The sequence below is a fragment of the Convolutriloba macropyga genome, chromosome 5 (genome assembly GCF_964194025.1).
Source record: "Convolutriloba macropyga chromosome 5, txConMacr16.3, whole genome shotgun sequence".
NCBI lineage: Eukaryota > Metazoa > Xenacoelomorpha > Acoela > Convolutidae > Convolutriloba > Convolutriloba macropyga.
In genome coordinates, this window is record NC_134472.1 from 26,445,501 (window position 1) to 26,459,698 (window position 14,198).

Consider the following 14,198-nt stretch of genomic DNA (forward strand, 5'->3'; position numbering starts at 1 on the left):
GCATAATTTTAGGTGTTGTCTTGAGACTAGCAGCCGTAATTTCCTGTCTGAGAAGTGTTCCATTACTGATAAGGCCATAACTGCTTTCCTCCTGGCCATAGCTTGCTTGTTTTCCTGCTTGCTTCTGACTTTCCACCATTGAATCAGCCAAATCCGTGTTAATCCCTTGTCTTTTAGAGGTTGCTGCCTTTATCAAACACGTGTTACCTGTGCCTGTGTTTTAGACGAGCGTTACCACGTAGATTAGAAGAAAAAAGAACAGCACAACACGAGAGATAGAAGATCAAATTTACAACAGAACATGAAACTCCTCTTCAAATTCTGAAATTTTACACCCCCTTTACAGTGTAGATATGCACTAAAACCTGTTAATGCTGTCTTACAACACTTCATTACATACAGACACGCGGATAAGGGAAGGCTCTTGCTACTTAATCTTGTGTTTTAAATACACGTGTTTTTGTTTACAACAGGCAAAATTTTTGAATTTAATTGAGTGCTAATATTCAGAATTATTGTGGTCTTTTCATTATCGTTCCTCAGAAATAATTTCTTACAAAAGCGCACAATTTTAGTTCAATATAAAACCTCATAACACACAATTATTACATCATAAATTACCATTTATGCTCACCACTGAAATATACCCTAAAAACGATTCTTGATTATCCCACTTTTTTAAAAATGCTTCTCTTGAGAGTCTTACCATTTATTTCCTTACAACTTCCACTAATCCAGTTTACAATTTACCTTCAATTATTACCCAATTTATTCTATTGCTCTTTGTCACCTCATGCGAGCAAAAATGGAGCAAAAAATGGCGGTAGTGGAAAGAGTGCGGGTGGTGGTGGTGGTGGGAGTTTGCCAGGGAGTAGTGACTATATGTACGAGCACATGACAGTCTTGGAAGAGATCCACATGCTAGAAAAGTTAGTAGATCTGTTGTTAAGTGGCTTGTCACTGAAACTTGTTTTTTTGGGGCTTTCTAGGCTACGTGTAATAATTTTTCAAATAAATTTTTTAGCGCCTGATTAATTGTTTCATGATAACATTATCGACGGATTCAAACTGATAAGCGTTTGAAAGTGACCATTAAATAATTAGTGTTCAAAGATTCATCAACAACTGTCAAGGCGTCTTTGCCCGAACCAATAACAAAAGGCGTCTTTACCCAAAAAAATGCGGGCAAGACCTCGCAAAAGTCTTGAAAGATTCATGCAAGCCATTGTAGTATTACCTGAAAACAATTTATTAGCTATTAAAGTACGGCCATTTCATTGTAATGCTTGCCTTTAAAGAGGACCAAACTTTGAAATTATGAAAAGAGTAACGTAATATTCTATCAATTTTAAGATTGGAGAGAAAAAGACATGCAGCAGCAACTTTGATATAATTTAGGCGTCACAGGAAAAAAAATGTTTTGTTAGCTGAATGAAAACAAAGTTTTTGCAAGCAGTTTTCATTATCTGGCTATGTTATTATCATTTTTTATGATAAGTTATCATTTCACTTCTTGGTTTGAACTATGAAATTGTATCAGTTGCCATCTACGCCATTGAATGAGTCAATGAATTGAAAAGTAATTGCTTTTACAGTACAAAAATATTTCAAGCATAAATAATAAATACCAAAATGCCGGGGTCGAGCTTTGGCTGTGAATTTTCGTGAAAGAAATGCGGTGAAAAAATTCACCGCGTATTTTTTACATCTTTTTGCGGTGAATCGCGGTGAAATATTTTTTCTCACAGTGTTCTCAGTATTCTTACAAAAAATAATCTTCCTCACACGGGTTCGAGCCTCTTAGCTCCTGCCTGCCTTCAACTTCTTATTCTTATAGCCTTTTACTTACTGCTATGATATTTCTTGTGCATTTAAATCAGATTCAGTAAATGTTGGAAAGCAAATGCAGTGATTTTTGTAGAAAATGCGGGAAATTTCGAGGTGAATTTTTCTAAGAAAAGCGGTGAATTGCGTTGAAACATTTTTTTTCACCGCAATCACCGCATTTCTTACAAAAATTTACCGCATTCACCTCATTTTTTTTTACAAAAATTTACCCAAAAACCTCGACCCGGGCGGTAGAAAATTTTAAATATTAAAAAAACGACACCCGGCAAAAACTTTATTAAATTTTTTAGTGTACGCAATGTTTTTATTTTCTTTGAGTTTTATTGACTGATGTTGCTTTTGTAATTTTGAGTAAAATGTTTAATAGGTTTCACTGATTTCAATGTCCTCTTTTTTGTTTAATATCAAGGTTCAACCCTTAAAATTGTCCTTTGAGGCCAAACAAACTGGGGTTGTAGCATGTAATATTATTGGAAACTGGAGAATTGATGAAACGGTATGCTTTTCAATTAAGATTATTACTACCATTAATTTTTGTATTACTATTTTATATTATTACCATTATTATTATTATTATTATTATTATTATTATTATTATTGTTATGACAATTATTATTATTATTTTATTATGGTTATTTTCAATATTATTATTATTATTATTATTATTATTATTATTATTATTATTATCATTATTATTATTAATATTATTATTATTATTATTACAATTTTTTTTACTTTTATTATTATTATTATTATTATTATTTTTATTATTATTATTATTATTATTATTATTTTTATTATTATTATTATTTTTTTTATTATTATTATTATTATTATTATTATTTGTATTAATACAAAATAGACAGCGGAAACAGCAGTAAAAGTTCTCCACGTGAATTAATATTTAAAATCTGAAAACTTGTTCTGCTTTTTTCTCCATTTAAAAAAAGCAACTCGAAACAAGGTCAGATTTTATAACTGCGTTTTCCTTTTGTATTCACTAGAGTTACTGCACTTGTTTGAATTTTCACAGGTGTTAAAGAATCGAAGAATCTTGATCAGTTTTTTTTTTACAGAAATGGCTTGACGATGTAATACAAAACCTTTTGATTGTATAAACAACCGTGAGGCAAATAACAGAATCGTTCTTCTGTTGCGCAGTTAGTAGCAACACAAATTTTTTGCAAATAGTAACATAGTTGTGCAAAATATCTAAAATTGGTACCCGTACCTAACCTCCAGAGAGAATCAGTACTGAATCAGATTTAGTTGAGGGAAATTTAGGTTTTCGGTACTGAATCAGAAATAATTCAGAACAAATTTTGAATTTCTCTGATTCAGATAAAAGTTCAGAATCAATTTTTTACCGAAAATCTCTGAATCTGAGCAAAATCTGAATAACAATTTCTGAATCAACTCCGCAATAAACTGTCTAATATCAACTGTAGAGTCTATGCGAACTGTGAATCTGCAAAAAAATTCGGTCAGTATACGTTTATTTGGTAAAAAGGTGTCACTATATAAATATGATATCTTGTTTTATTGTTTCTTCGGTCTTTTTTTTGTTTTGGAAAATTGTAGCAGCAAGATTTTCACTATGCTATACCAGTTTTCCTCTAGTTTGTTTCAGTAACTGAGCCACTGCCTGTCCACAACCCGGAATGAAAAAGGAGTAGGATAAAACCACACAACGCATACCGAAAAATCTCTAAAAGTCGGTTTTAACTTGACTTGCGAAAATTTTTTACAAGATAGATTCTAAATTTCTTCAATTTATACAGGTATTGTGTGAATTTATATTTTTAAGGATCTGAGAGCAACAGCAATGATAATTCTAGCTTGGCTCAAGAACATAGTCATGAATTTCACTAATTCAGAGAAAATTGGAGTCTGATTCAGAGTTTTATACGAATTGTGGACCGGCAGTGGCTGAGTTACTGAAAAAAACTACAGGAAAACTGAAATAGCATAGTAAAAATTATGCTCCTACAATTTTCCAAAACAAAAAAAAAGACCGAATAAACTATAAAACAAGATAACATTTTTATATCAGAGGGGTTCAGAGCGAATAGAGATTCGAATTAGAGACTGAATCAGTACAGATAATTTCTAAATTTTTACTCTCATTCAGTACTGAATTTGCTTTTGAGTTAGGTACGGGTAAAAAAATACTTTAATGGGACAAACTACGGACAAAATCTGACAAAGATGAATAGGATATCAGTTTTATTGGAAAGCTGATTTATTGAAAATCTATTAGAGCTATAATTTCAGATAATTTTGTTTGGTAATGGAAGCCCCAATAGCTTTGTTATTAGCTGAGTATTTTTATATCAGCAATTGCTAGGGCATTAGTTGTGTTAAATTTGGCCATATGTGCTAATAACGGCTTGTTTGACCCTCATTTGACCCAGTTAGCTAAAAAGCGACTTTGTTTAACCCCAATTTCAAAACATAAAGTCATTTTTATCAGAAAAAGAGCTAATTGTAGACCAAAGGGCCAGATGGCGGAGGACACAATGACCTTTCTAGAACTTATATTTTGGTTTCATCAGTTCTTGTGGTCAAAATTAATTCAAAAATGAACGATTTATAACACAAATTGCTGCTAAGACCCCAACTGAAAGCCCGTATCTAACGCTAATCAAATTAAGTACTGAATCAGAACGAAATTGAGAACGTTATCAGTACTGATTCTGAGTCTGATTCAAGACATAATTTGCCCTGAGTTTGTCTGATTCAGCATCTCAAGCAGGCTCTGAATCAGACTCTGATTAAAATAAGCGTATTCTGACCAAATTTTTAGCAGATTCACAGTTCATATAACCCCTACAATTGGTCCTAAAACAAAAATAGCAATAAACCGGAAACTCTGCAAGGAGCCAACATTAATTTGCTTTACTATGCCAGTATATATTAGCGAAGATGGTTTTTTCTTTTTTGCCGGCTAGAATTGCTGGCATTTTGATCCAAGAGCTTAAAATCGGTTAAAACATTGATGAAAAATTTTTTGTCTCTAATTAGGGCTGAAATAAGTTCCTGATTTAAAGATAATTCAGTAACGCATTCTGAACTTTCCTCTGATTCAGGGGAAATTCAGAGGTTACTGATTCTGATTGTTGCTCTGATTCCGAAAAGTTTCAAAATCGATACAGAAGTTATTCTGAAATCGTTCTGAATCATCACCGAAAACAAAAATTTCTCTGAAATTGCTCTAAGTCAGTACTGATGTTCTCTGAGCGTTAGGTACGGGTGAAGAAATTCTAAATTATAAAAAATCTCACTGAAATCTAGTTCCATATGTATTTGCTGGATAGTTGCAGCCCCAAAATATGTATACATAGCCCTCCCCCCTACTAACTGGTGTCGGAACAACAATAGGATGTGTTTGAAGTAGTTAATAAAAGTAAATAAGGTGTTTAAATAAAAGAAACTTAAAATAATTATTTTAACTTAAGTTTTCTTTTATTTTTTTTTCAATAGCTTGAATAAAAAGAAACTTAAGTTAATAATGTGTTTAAATAAACGAAACTTAAGTTAATTACTTAAAAAGATTTTTATATAGGAGCTTCTTCATACAAAAAGATGATTTTGAAGTCTTCTGAAATGTGTTGAGAAAACTGATTAATTATTTGTTGATGCTTGCGCATGCTTTCGAACGTCGACTCATTGGAGCTTGCAAAAGTTTTTTTTTACTTTTAGAAAGGAATTAGCATATGCTTTATAATCATTCCTTTGGTGATTTGATTTTGTAAATGGGAATAATATTAACAAATGGTTGCTTGGTTTATCATATTTTTCGTTGGTTTAAGTATGTCAAAGCTCTTTTAATAATGATTTCATTTTATTGGATTAGGAGTAGCAAGTGATGGAACGTTGCTTGTTAATTGAGTTAGAGTAGTCATTGCTGAGTGGTCGTGATTGAATGCTATTACTTGCGGCAGTCAATTTACTCCTCAATGGGATACGGGATGTTTACAGTCTTCAGCAAAACATAAATCATAGTTGTTCACGGTTTAGGTGCAGGAGATACTCTAATATTCATCACCAATGTACAGCATCTGGTAGAAACACGTAAAAAGAAGTCTGCAGTATTTTGGTGCATCAGAGGCTCATACATGTGAAGTAGGCAATTTAACGGTTTTCGTATTTTACCTCTCATGTGTAACTAAGTTTTTTAAAGTATAATATTTGAAGCTGAAAAAGTAGTTAGAAATCAATGAAATCGTCAATCATTTCTGCCATGGTAATGATACGAGAACAGTAAAGAGCAGTTCAGGGCAGGAAGAACTTAATTGAAACAATAGTTGAAATCTATGAAACCATAAAATAAACATATAGCTTCTAATTCTTGATTAAATGCACAAACAGCTCCAGGCATGTGACCAAAAAGTGTAGAATTATTTATCTAATTCACGACATGATACCAGCCAAATTTTGCAAGTGCAGCCATAAATCTATATATGGTGTTTGAAGTGGATTTAACCTGGATACTGAAAAGCTAAACACATCAACAAGTAGACTAAACATTTATTTAACAGGGTCACACTAAGGTTAATTTCAAACAGCCAGCTGCGCCTGAAAAATAAATTCATACTTTAGCTAGCTTATTTGCGATTGGTTTTACCGGCTAAAGTCAAAGAGAAAGTCAAGACTGCAAGAATATTCAATAACCACGCTCTATTGAGACAAAAGTCTTATTTTTTAACGAAGCAGCCTAATTCATTTATGATTTTACATTTTTTAACAGGTTTTCCATTTCATTTGGAATCGAAATTGACTGATCTTATTAGCTTTCGAACCATTGATTGAACGCTGACTTGCTATACTAAAGATCTTTCTACTAATAATAAATATAACTTTAATACTAATATTATTTATACTATTATAAGCATTTTTCCTATATGGGAGTCCATGCACGCTAAAAATTTGCATGGCATAACACGGCCAATCTGTTTAAATGACATGAGAATCAGAATGAGAATTGAAATATTTGTTAAAAATTTTTCTGTTTTTTTTAAATTGATCCAGGTTATCATAAAAAGTACAAATTTAGATCAAGTTATGCAAAAAAATATCTGTTTCTCAATCTATCTTTTTCGGCATATAACTAAAGTGAATTTAATCAATTTACAGTCACATTTTTTATAAGCAGCTGCAAAAGACAAATTGGTTCAAAAATAATTTTGCTTCTATCTAAAAAGCTGATTGACGAGTAAACGCTTAAAAGATTTTGCGTTTTAGTTGCACTTAGACTTCCATTTAGTGACCAGACCAGCACTCAGAATCAAGACAATTAATAAAAATGCATGGTCTTTTCAACTCTAATAAAGACCCCTTGCATTGCTCAGTTTCCAGTAAAAAATTAGTCAAAATGACAAACTAAGCAAAATCTTTCGATTCAGACCGATTCAGGCCAAGCGCATCAGATCAAAACACAACTGATAAGTTTTTGTAGCATCATAAACTACTCTATTATTGCTGAGAAATGTGAACGAAAATTACTGGAGAATAGCTATGGCAATTATAAGGAAAAACTATTCTAAAGGGAGAATTGTATAAAATAGTTTCTTGAAAACATACAAGAAAAATCAGAGGTGTGAAAATTGCACAAAAGCAAAAGTACTGAAACTATAATGTCAGTATTTGTGTTGAAAGAAAAATCTAACTAAGTAGAAAAGTAAGAAGAAAAATCTTTTACGAAGAAATGTGCAACAACTTAATCCCGGAGGAATAACAACTATGATAGAGCTTTTTATATTTGGATGTAAAAAGGGTGCAAAAAATTGTTCAGTTTTGCCGATCTAACGTCAATGCGCTATAAAAAACGTTTCCTTAGGAACGTGCAACTGCAGGAAAAAACAGCTTCATTTTATCTCTTGTTTTCTCTTGTTTACGTTCTGATTAGGAAACGATGAACAGTTCGTAAAATCTGAATTCAGTTATATGTGATTGTTTATTTTGAGATCACTTGGAATTTGTAAGAAGATTTAGATTCTGCATAAAATAAGATTATCATAGCTTGACCAGAAGATCTACTTGTTCAACGTATAATTGGCTAAGGAGATGACGCCCTGAGGAACAAGAAAAAAACGTGAGAACGGGTTATAAGAGACTCTCATGTTCGAGAGCTTATGGCTAGTTGTTAGCAACACTAGGCTTGCAAAGTAGCGATGCCAGTTCAAATCCGGTACAGGTCCATTTCATAATAGATGAGCCTGTTTAGAACCTACTAGCGAAATTTAATGGTTTTAAAGGCTCTTAACTGATTTTATTCAACTCCTATTTTTTTTCAAAAGTAATTAAAAAATTTTTGTAAATCTATTGAGAACTTTGTCGAAAGTATTAGCAGGAAACAATTTTGTAATAATTGGCCAAAGTCATTCAAAATCTTCTAGAAAAATATCGGAGCTAAAACTCGTTTTCTGCCTCCGATAATATTTTTTCTTAAAAAGAAAAAGACAAAGAACATGCCTAAAAAACATCAGCTGTGCACCAATTGTTGGTGAACAAATGGTTGTCAGAAGGAAATACAAAAAGAAGGAAATTTCTTCAAATTAAATTTCACTTTAATTTGACCAACGAAAGAAATGGAAAGTTCACGAATTGGATGTTTATCTTGTTTAATTCAATGAAGATCCTGCAAACAAACATCATCTTGAAGATGCTGCACAATAATCACAATCTTGAAAAAATATATTGTCCTATAGAAGATGCTACAAAACTTACAATTTTTTATATGCACCTCGATAAGTTTTCTAATGTTAAAACTGCCTGTGGATAGGGCAAATTGCAATTTTTCCGTTGTTCCAGCGGCTTCGATTTCAAGATTTTCTTTGGTTTCTTTTTAAACAGAGAAATCACCATACCTTAATTTACAGTGTACACGTTCTCCTGTTTTATCTTCTCTTAATTTAATAAACTCAGCATAGTGAGCCGTACCATACCGTGCCAGTTGAACCAAACGAATTAATAGAATTTCAAGCGCAGAATAAATTGAAAAACTTTTCAAAAACCTTACAAACGTTGAAAGAAAATAGCTTCATTTACATAAGACAACTAACAAACTTTTACTCCGTAAAAAAGTAGTTTTTTGCGCATGGTCTGTAGAGCATAAATGTAACCGAACTTCCGTTTCATACGGCATCTGTCTAGTTTGGCCCGAATAGCTCCAAATTCTCCCCAATATCTACTGTTGAATAAATTTCTTTGCACTTCAACCTTTACTTTACAATTTGTAACTTATGCCAGTCTTGCGCAATTTTCCATTGAATGAACAAACTTGCGTATTACTTTAACCAATCTTACATGCACAAATATTTTAGTGAAACCAATTTGTTAGCAGGCATAAGCTTGTGGTTTTTGACAATTTATCTTTGAATTGAAAAATAAATTTCTGATTTTGTTAGCAACCCATTTTTACGGATTTTGAAAATACATTTTTTATGAGGACATTTGCGTTACATTGATGCCGTGTTAAGGTTATCTACAACCAGTTATTTTGAACCAAGATTTCTCAATTTATTGATTACCAATTGTTTTACGTGGCAATTTCACACTCCACTGGTTTCCTTCAAACCGTATCGAAGAACAGATTAAGGGAAGTAATTCAGGTGGTCGTTTTATTCCCAAATTTATTTGAAGTCGGTGGAAGTCATCACCAAATTTTGGGAAGTTTGATCAGTCTAATCATGAACGTGATTTACCTGCATGATCATTTATCTGTTCACGCGTGACACCTGATTATTACCCTGGGAATAATTTACTCTCCTTTTAATGAAACAATTATTACCCGACGTAATCAAGAATGACTTTTTCTATGCGCTTTGTTTGCTGCTGCGGGGTACAAATATCAAATATGCAAATTTTTTGAGTTCTCTGAATTTTTAAAGTCTATATCGTCTGATGCATGATTTATAATGCAGAAAACATTTTTTGTTGATCATTTGGAAATTGCTTTATTGCAAGATTGATTTCTGAAAATGAATCTACGCAGACAGACAATGACACTCACAAGAGAAGAAAACATAATTTTTGTATTGGCAGCCAAATTAGAAAGAAGTAATTACACCGTCACTAAATTCTCTTCTTCTGTAAATTGTTTTTCAAGGGGATTCTTTTATCTGCGAAATTGAGTTTTAACGATTTGGGTCAAAGTACTTGCAAGTTATCATACTTTTTCTTCAACTTCAATCAACAGCCGATAATAGGTACCTCAATTGGGGAAAATTTTTACGTGGAGTAATTTTTTCAAAAGGCGGCGAAAGTTGAATGGAATTTCACGGGCCTCCATATATGCGCAATCTCCAAGATTACTCTGCGAGCCAAATGCTGGTTCTCGGAGTGTCACGGTTTTCTCAACTTCTCTATCAGTTTTATTTCTTTTGCTCTCTAATTCAACCCGCAGTTCTTCAGCTTTCGCTTGTTGGCTTTGCTTTTTTGCACCACGGTCGGTTCTAATCTTTCTAAATAGGCACTCTTAAAACCCGCAATAATCTAGAGAACATTATTGACAAGTAAGCTATTAGATTAGTGAACATTTCTATAGAAACTTTTATAACAAGTAATTGTTACAAAAATTGTAACACAATGAATACAAAAACGTAGCACGGAAAGTTCTAAAAATCATTCAAAATTTTGACAATTCCTAGATCTGACCATATCTGGCCATTGGAGCAACCGTAAAACCTTAAAAGGATGACTACAGTTCGAAATAAAAAATTAAGACAAAAATCTCTAGCTCATTTTCTTGAAGAAGAAACCTCATTTTTAAAAGTGCATTTATCCATACTAATTTGTTAATTATTTTTATTGTTGATTAAAGAAATAAATTTTATAAAAAGGTATGATTTAAAAAATTTATCAAGCGCACAAATGGCCTTTTTTGTCTGCTGAAAACTATACGGACACAAAGCTGCTCAATACCGCTAGAAAATTGGAATTCATTACGAGCAATCCACCGGTAGCAATTTTTCGAGTAAACTTACTCGTTTTTATTGTCAGATTTCACTTGTCCTATGGCAATACATTGTGCGTGTGAAACATGCTTGCAAACTTTGCGGACGTAAAGGCGGTCCTTTATATGGAAATTTTTATCAGTGTTTTTCAATAAGAAGAGAATTAAGAGAATTTCAATCAAGAGAATTGCTTTTCACCGCAAATTATTTTTGACGGAAGCGCGTTCCGCAAAGAATTGTGGGGCAGATTAATTGCAGTATAACCCCTCATTTGAGTAATCTTAAAACATTAAACCGCACAACTGACAAGCAAAAGGATTAAAGGATTAAATGTTGTGAAATGCCCTGACAGCCGAAAGTAAGTACTTTTCACATTTATTTGATCCTATTTTTCATTTAATTGCTTTGTGGAACCACTTTTACAAAATTGCAAAATTGTGAGCGCTTCCGCATTTATTGGAGGTCGACGCCCGAAAGCGCCAGCTACATTCCTTGGAAGTGACTTTTTTGGTACCAGTAGATGATCGCAATGTTGACTCCAACTTCTGGAGCTAGATTGGCATCAGTGTTTTTTTCGGTCAGGCAGAGAAAATGCAGGCAAAATCTTGAACAAAACTGAACAATAGTCAACGATTGGCTCAAAACCAAAGTTTTTGCCTCATCTTATAGTTTTTCCAGCACTTGCGGCACAGCTATCACCCAATAAAATATCTGAACATGCTCAGTAACAACTACTTTATCGCAATACGTTCGAGGTTCTTTATTTTGTTTCATTCTTCGAAATTGTATTCGATTAAGCTGAACTGTTAGTTCTGAAATTTTTACTTCAGTAAAGTTCCCCCCTTAAGCGAAATTGTTACACTGTGTCAACAAATCAGAAGAAATGAGAAAAGGAATTATTATACGCTAAAAATGTTTTCGAAAACAGAAGCTTAAGAACAAATTTTCTGATAGTTTAACTCCTCTATTGACATATAAGGGAAAAAGGTTAACCTAAATAAAAAACAAACGGCTATCAATGGATTACGAATTCAGGAAGAAAACTGATTTATTGAGTAAAAACTGAGCAAAACCTAATGCAAATTATTTTTTTAATATAAAAACTCCAAATTATTTAATTTTTTGTGAATAAAAAATAAACACTAAGTTTACAAGTTTATCCCTTTTTGTTTGAAGAGGAAATAATTTGTAGAATAGAATTGAAAGGAGAAAACATTAATTGGAAGAATGTTAAAAGATGATTGAAAGCACTGTAGTGCTCCATTTTTCAGTCTGGTGGTTTTGAAATTAGTTCAATTACTGGAAATCATTGAAATGGGCCGTAAACACTCTAATGGAAAAACTAAGAAAATTTGTAAGAAAAAAACGTTCATTTGCTGTAATTATGACTCTTATTAAGATTATTTGAGAAACGGTTTGAAAAAATTCACAAGGTTCTCCTATTCCCTTTTTTTGGCTTTTCAACGTCGCACTCTACAAATAAAACTTTTTTGCAGGTGCGGTATTTACGTTCTGCTAAAAGTGAAATAACTGATTATACTACAAATAAAAAAAATCACACCTCTTCGGATTGCAAAATTGAACCAGCAGAATTGGTTGAGTTATAGGAATAATAAAACGAAAACATCTCAAGAAGCTGTTTTAACACTTTTCAGACATATATTATTATTACAATTACCTTACAGGGGCATTAAAAAGAAAATTGTTATATTAATTTTTAACAATAATTTTTTTGAAAAAGAGTGCTATACTTGTTTTTAAAAAACGAATAGATTCGATTTTGGTTGTTGAGTAGTCAGAAAGCAACCAAGAACTCTTGAAACAGCAAAAGCCGATCAAACGTTTCGTTTTCATGCTTTAAGAATCACAATCAATGACTTTATTTTTTTGAACAGACAAAATAAATTTACTTTTTTTCAATCGTTCAGCCTTTATTTTTTGATTGTATAGACAAAATAATCCGTATTAAAAAACTTGAAAGATTGAAAGATATGATGAGAGTTCAAAAAAAGATTTATTTTGAATTCCTTTAAGACACACGAAAGCATCTCACGGACAGGATTTTCTGCAAAAAGCAATGATTGCCTCTGCGACAAATTTTTGCTGTGTAATTTCTTTCGGTGATGTATAAAATTGTTTAGGCTTCCATTTGCTTTTTTTCTAATCGTTGCTTTCGATTGTTTATTTTCTCTAATATTTGAAAATGGATGTTAAATTTAGTATTTCTGAAAAATGCTTAATGTAGAATATACATAATCTGTTTTTCGTACTTTTTTTACTCGGTAATATTGACTGTTTACTTAATTTTTGACCAAATTCTATATAAAAGATATCTAATAAAAATAAAGAGGAAACGTCTTATAAGATATAAAGAGAGTCCAAATAAGGGAGTGAATCTGGAGATCTTAGAGAAAACAGGATTTTTAAAAAAAATTTGTATTCAAGTGCAAGCCATAAGAACAAATCACAACGTTTTTTGGGATACTTATATATATTTTTTTTATATAAGTTATATAAGTTTTATATAAGTTAACAAAACTAATGAACACTTTTCTGACGGATTTTTGGTCTGTGGTTTCTTTTTGTATTGTATAAGAACAGTTAGAAGTTCAGTAATATTTTGAATTCTTTTGAAATTTTACATCTCCTCATTTCCTTATTTTTGTATCTTTACTTCCGTTTGTTTTTTTTTGAATTTTTTTCACTAGTTTTTGAAGACTAGATATTTTTTTAATGTTACACAATTCTTACTGTAGGATATACAAATACCTCTTGGTCGTATTTTTTGATATGGCCCTATTGACTGTTTACTTAATTTTTGACCAAAAAGCATATATTTTTGACCAAAGTATATAAAAGCATTTGACGAAAAGTTAATAGAAAATGGCTTATAAAATTTGAAGAGAATCCAAATATGAGATTAAAATTTGAATTCCTAGAGGACATTGGTAGTTTCCTCAACAATAGGATTGTTCATTTTTTTGTATTCAAGTGCAGGGCATAAGACAGATCACATTTTTTTCCCGGAGGCATTAATGTTTCTTTTTGTTTCTATGAAGCAAACAAAAATAATCAATGCTTTCAAGACAGTTTTTTGTTGTACAATTAATTTCTCGCTTTCATAAGACCGCTTTGACGTTTGCGTTTTTTCCCTCAGCTTTACCTTTTCTTAACTTTTTGACATACTATTGAAAAGACTTTTCCTTAACTTTTCTACCGCATTGTATGCACAAAAATCATCTAACGAACAAACTTAGTAAAAACCGTGAAACAAAAGCAGAGATTTCATGGAAAATGAGGAGTGCGTTTTTTCCCTAAAAACAGATCCAAGATTGAATTTTACGATATTCACAAAATCAATTGAGTTGAATATTAGAATAAAGCAAAAACTGG

General features: G+C 31.9%; 1 protein-coding gene across 11 annotated transcripts in view; it reads left to right on the forward strand.

The window, feature by feature from the left end:
* Positions 1 to 14,198, forward strand: part of LOC142339269 (gamma-aminobutyric acid receptor subunit gamma-2-like) — a 104,178-nt gene that overhangs the window by 39,353 nt on the left and 50,627 nt on the right. For 6 of the 11 annotated variants that reach the window (XM_075389170.1, XM_075389169.1, XM_075389171.1 and 3 more), the window contains exon 2: positions 225 to 929. In XM_075389170.1, coding sequence (XP_075245285.1) covers positions 685 to 929 — 245 coding nt within the window. In that variant the 5' untranslated portion in view covers positions 225 to 684. Of the gene's footprint in view, positions 1 to 12; positions 930 to 14,198 lie in introns of all 11 variants that reach the window. The other 5 variants (XM_075389167.1, XM_075389162.1, XM_075389160.1 and 2 more) reach the window with 1 other exon arrangement.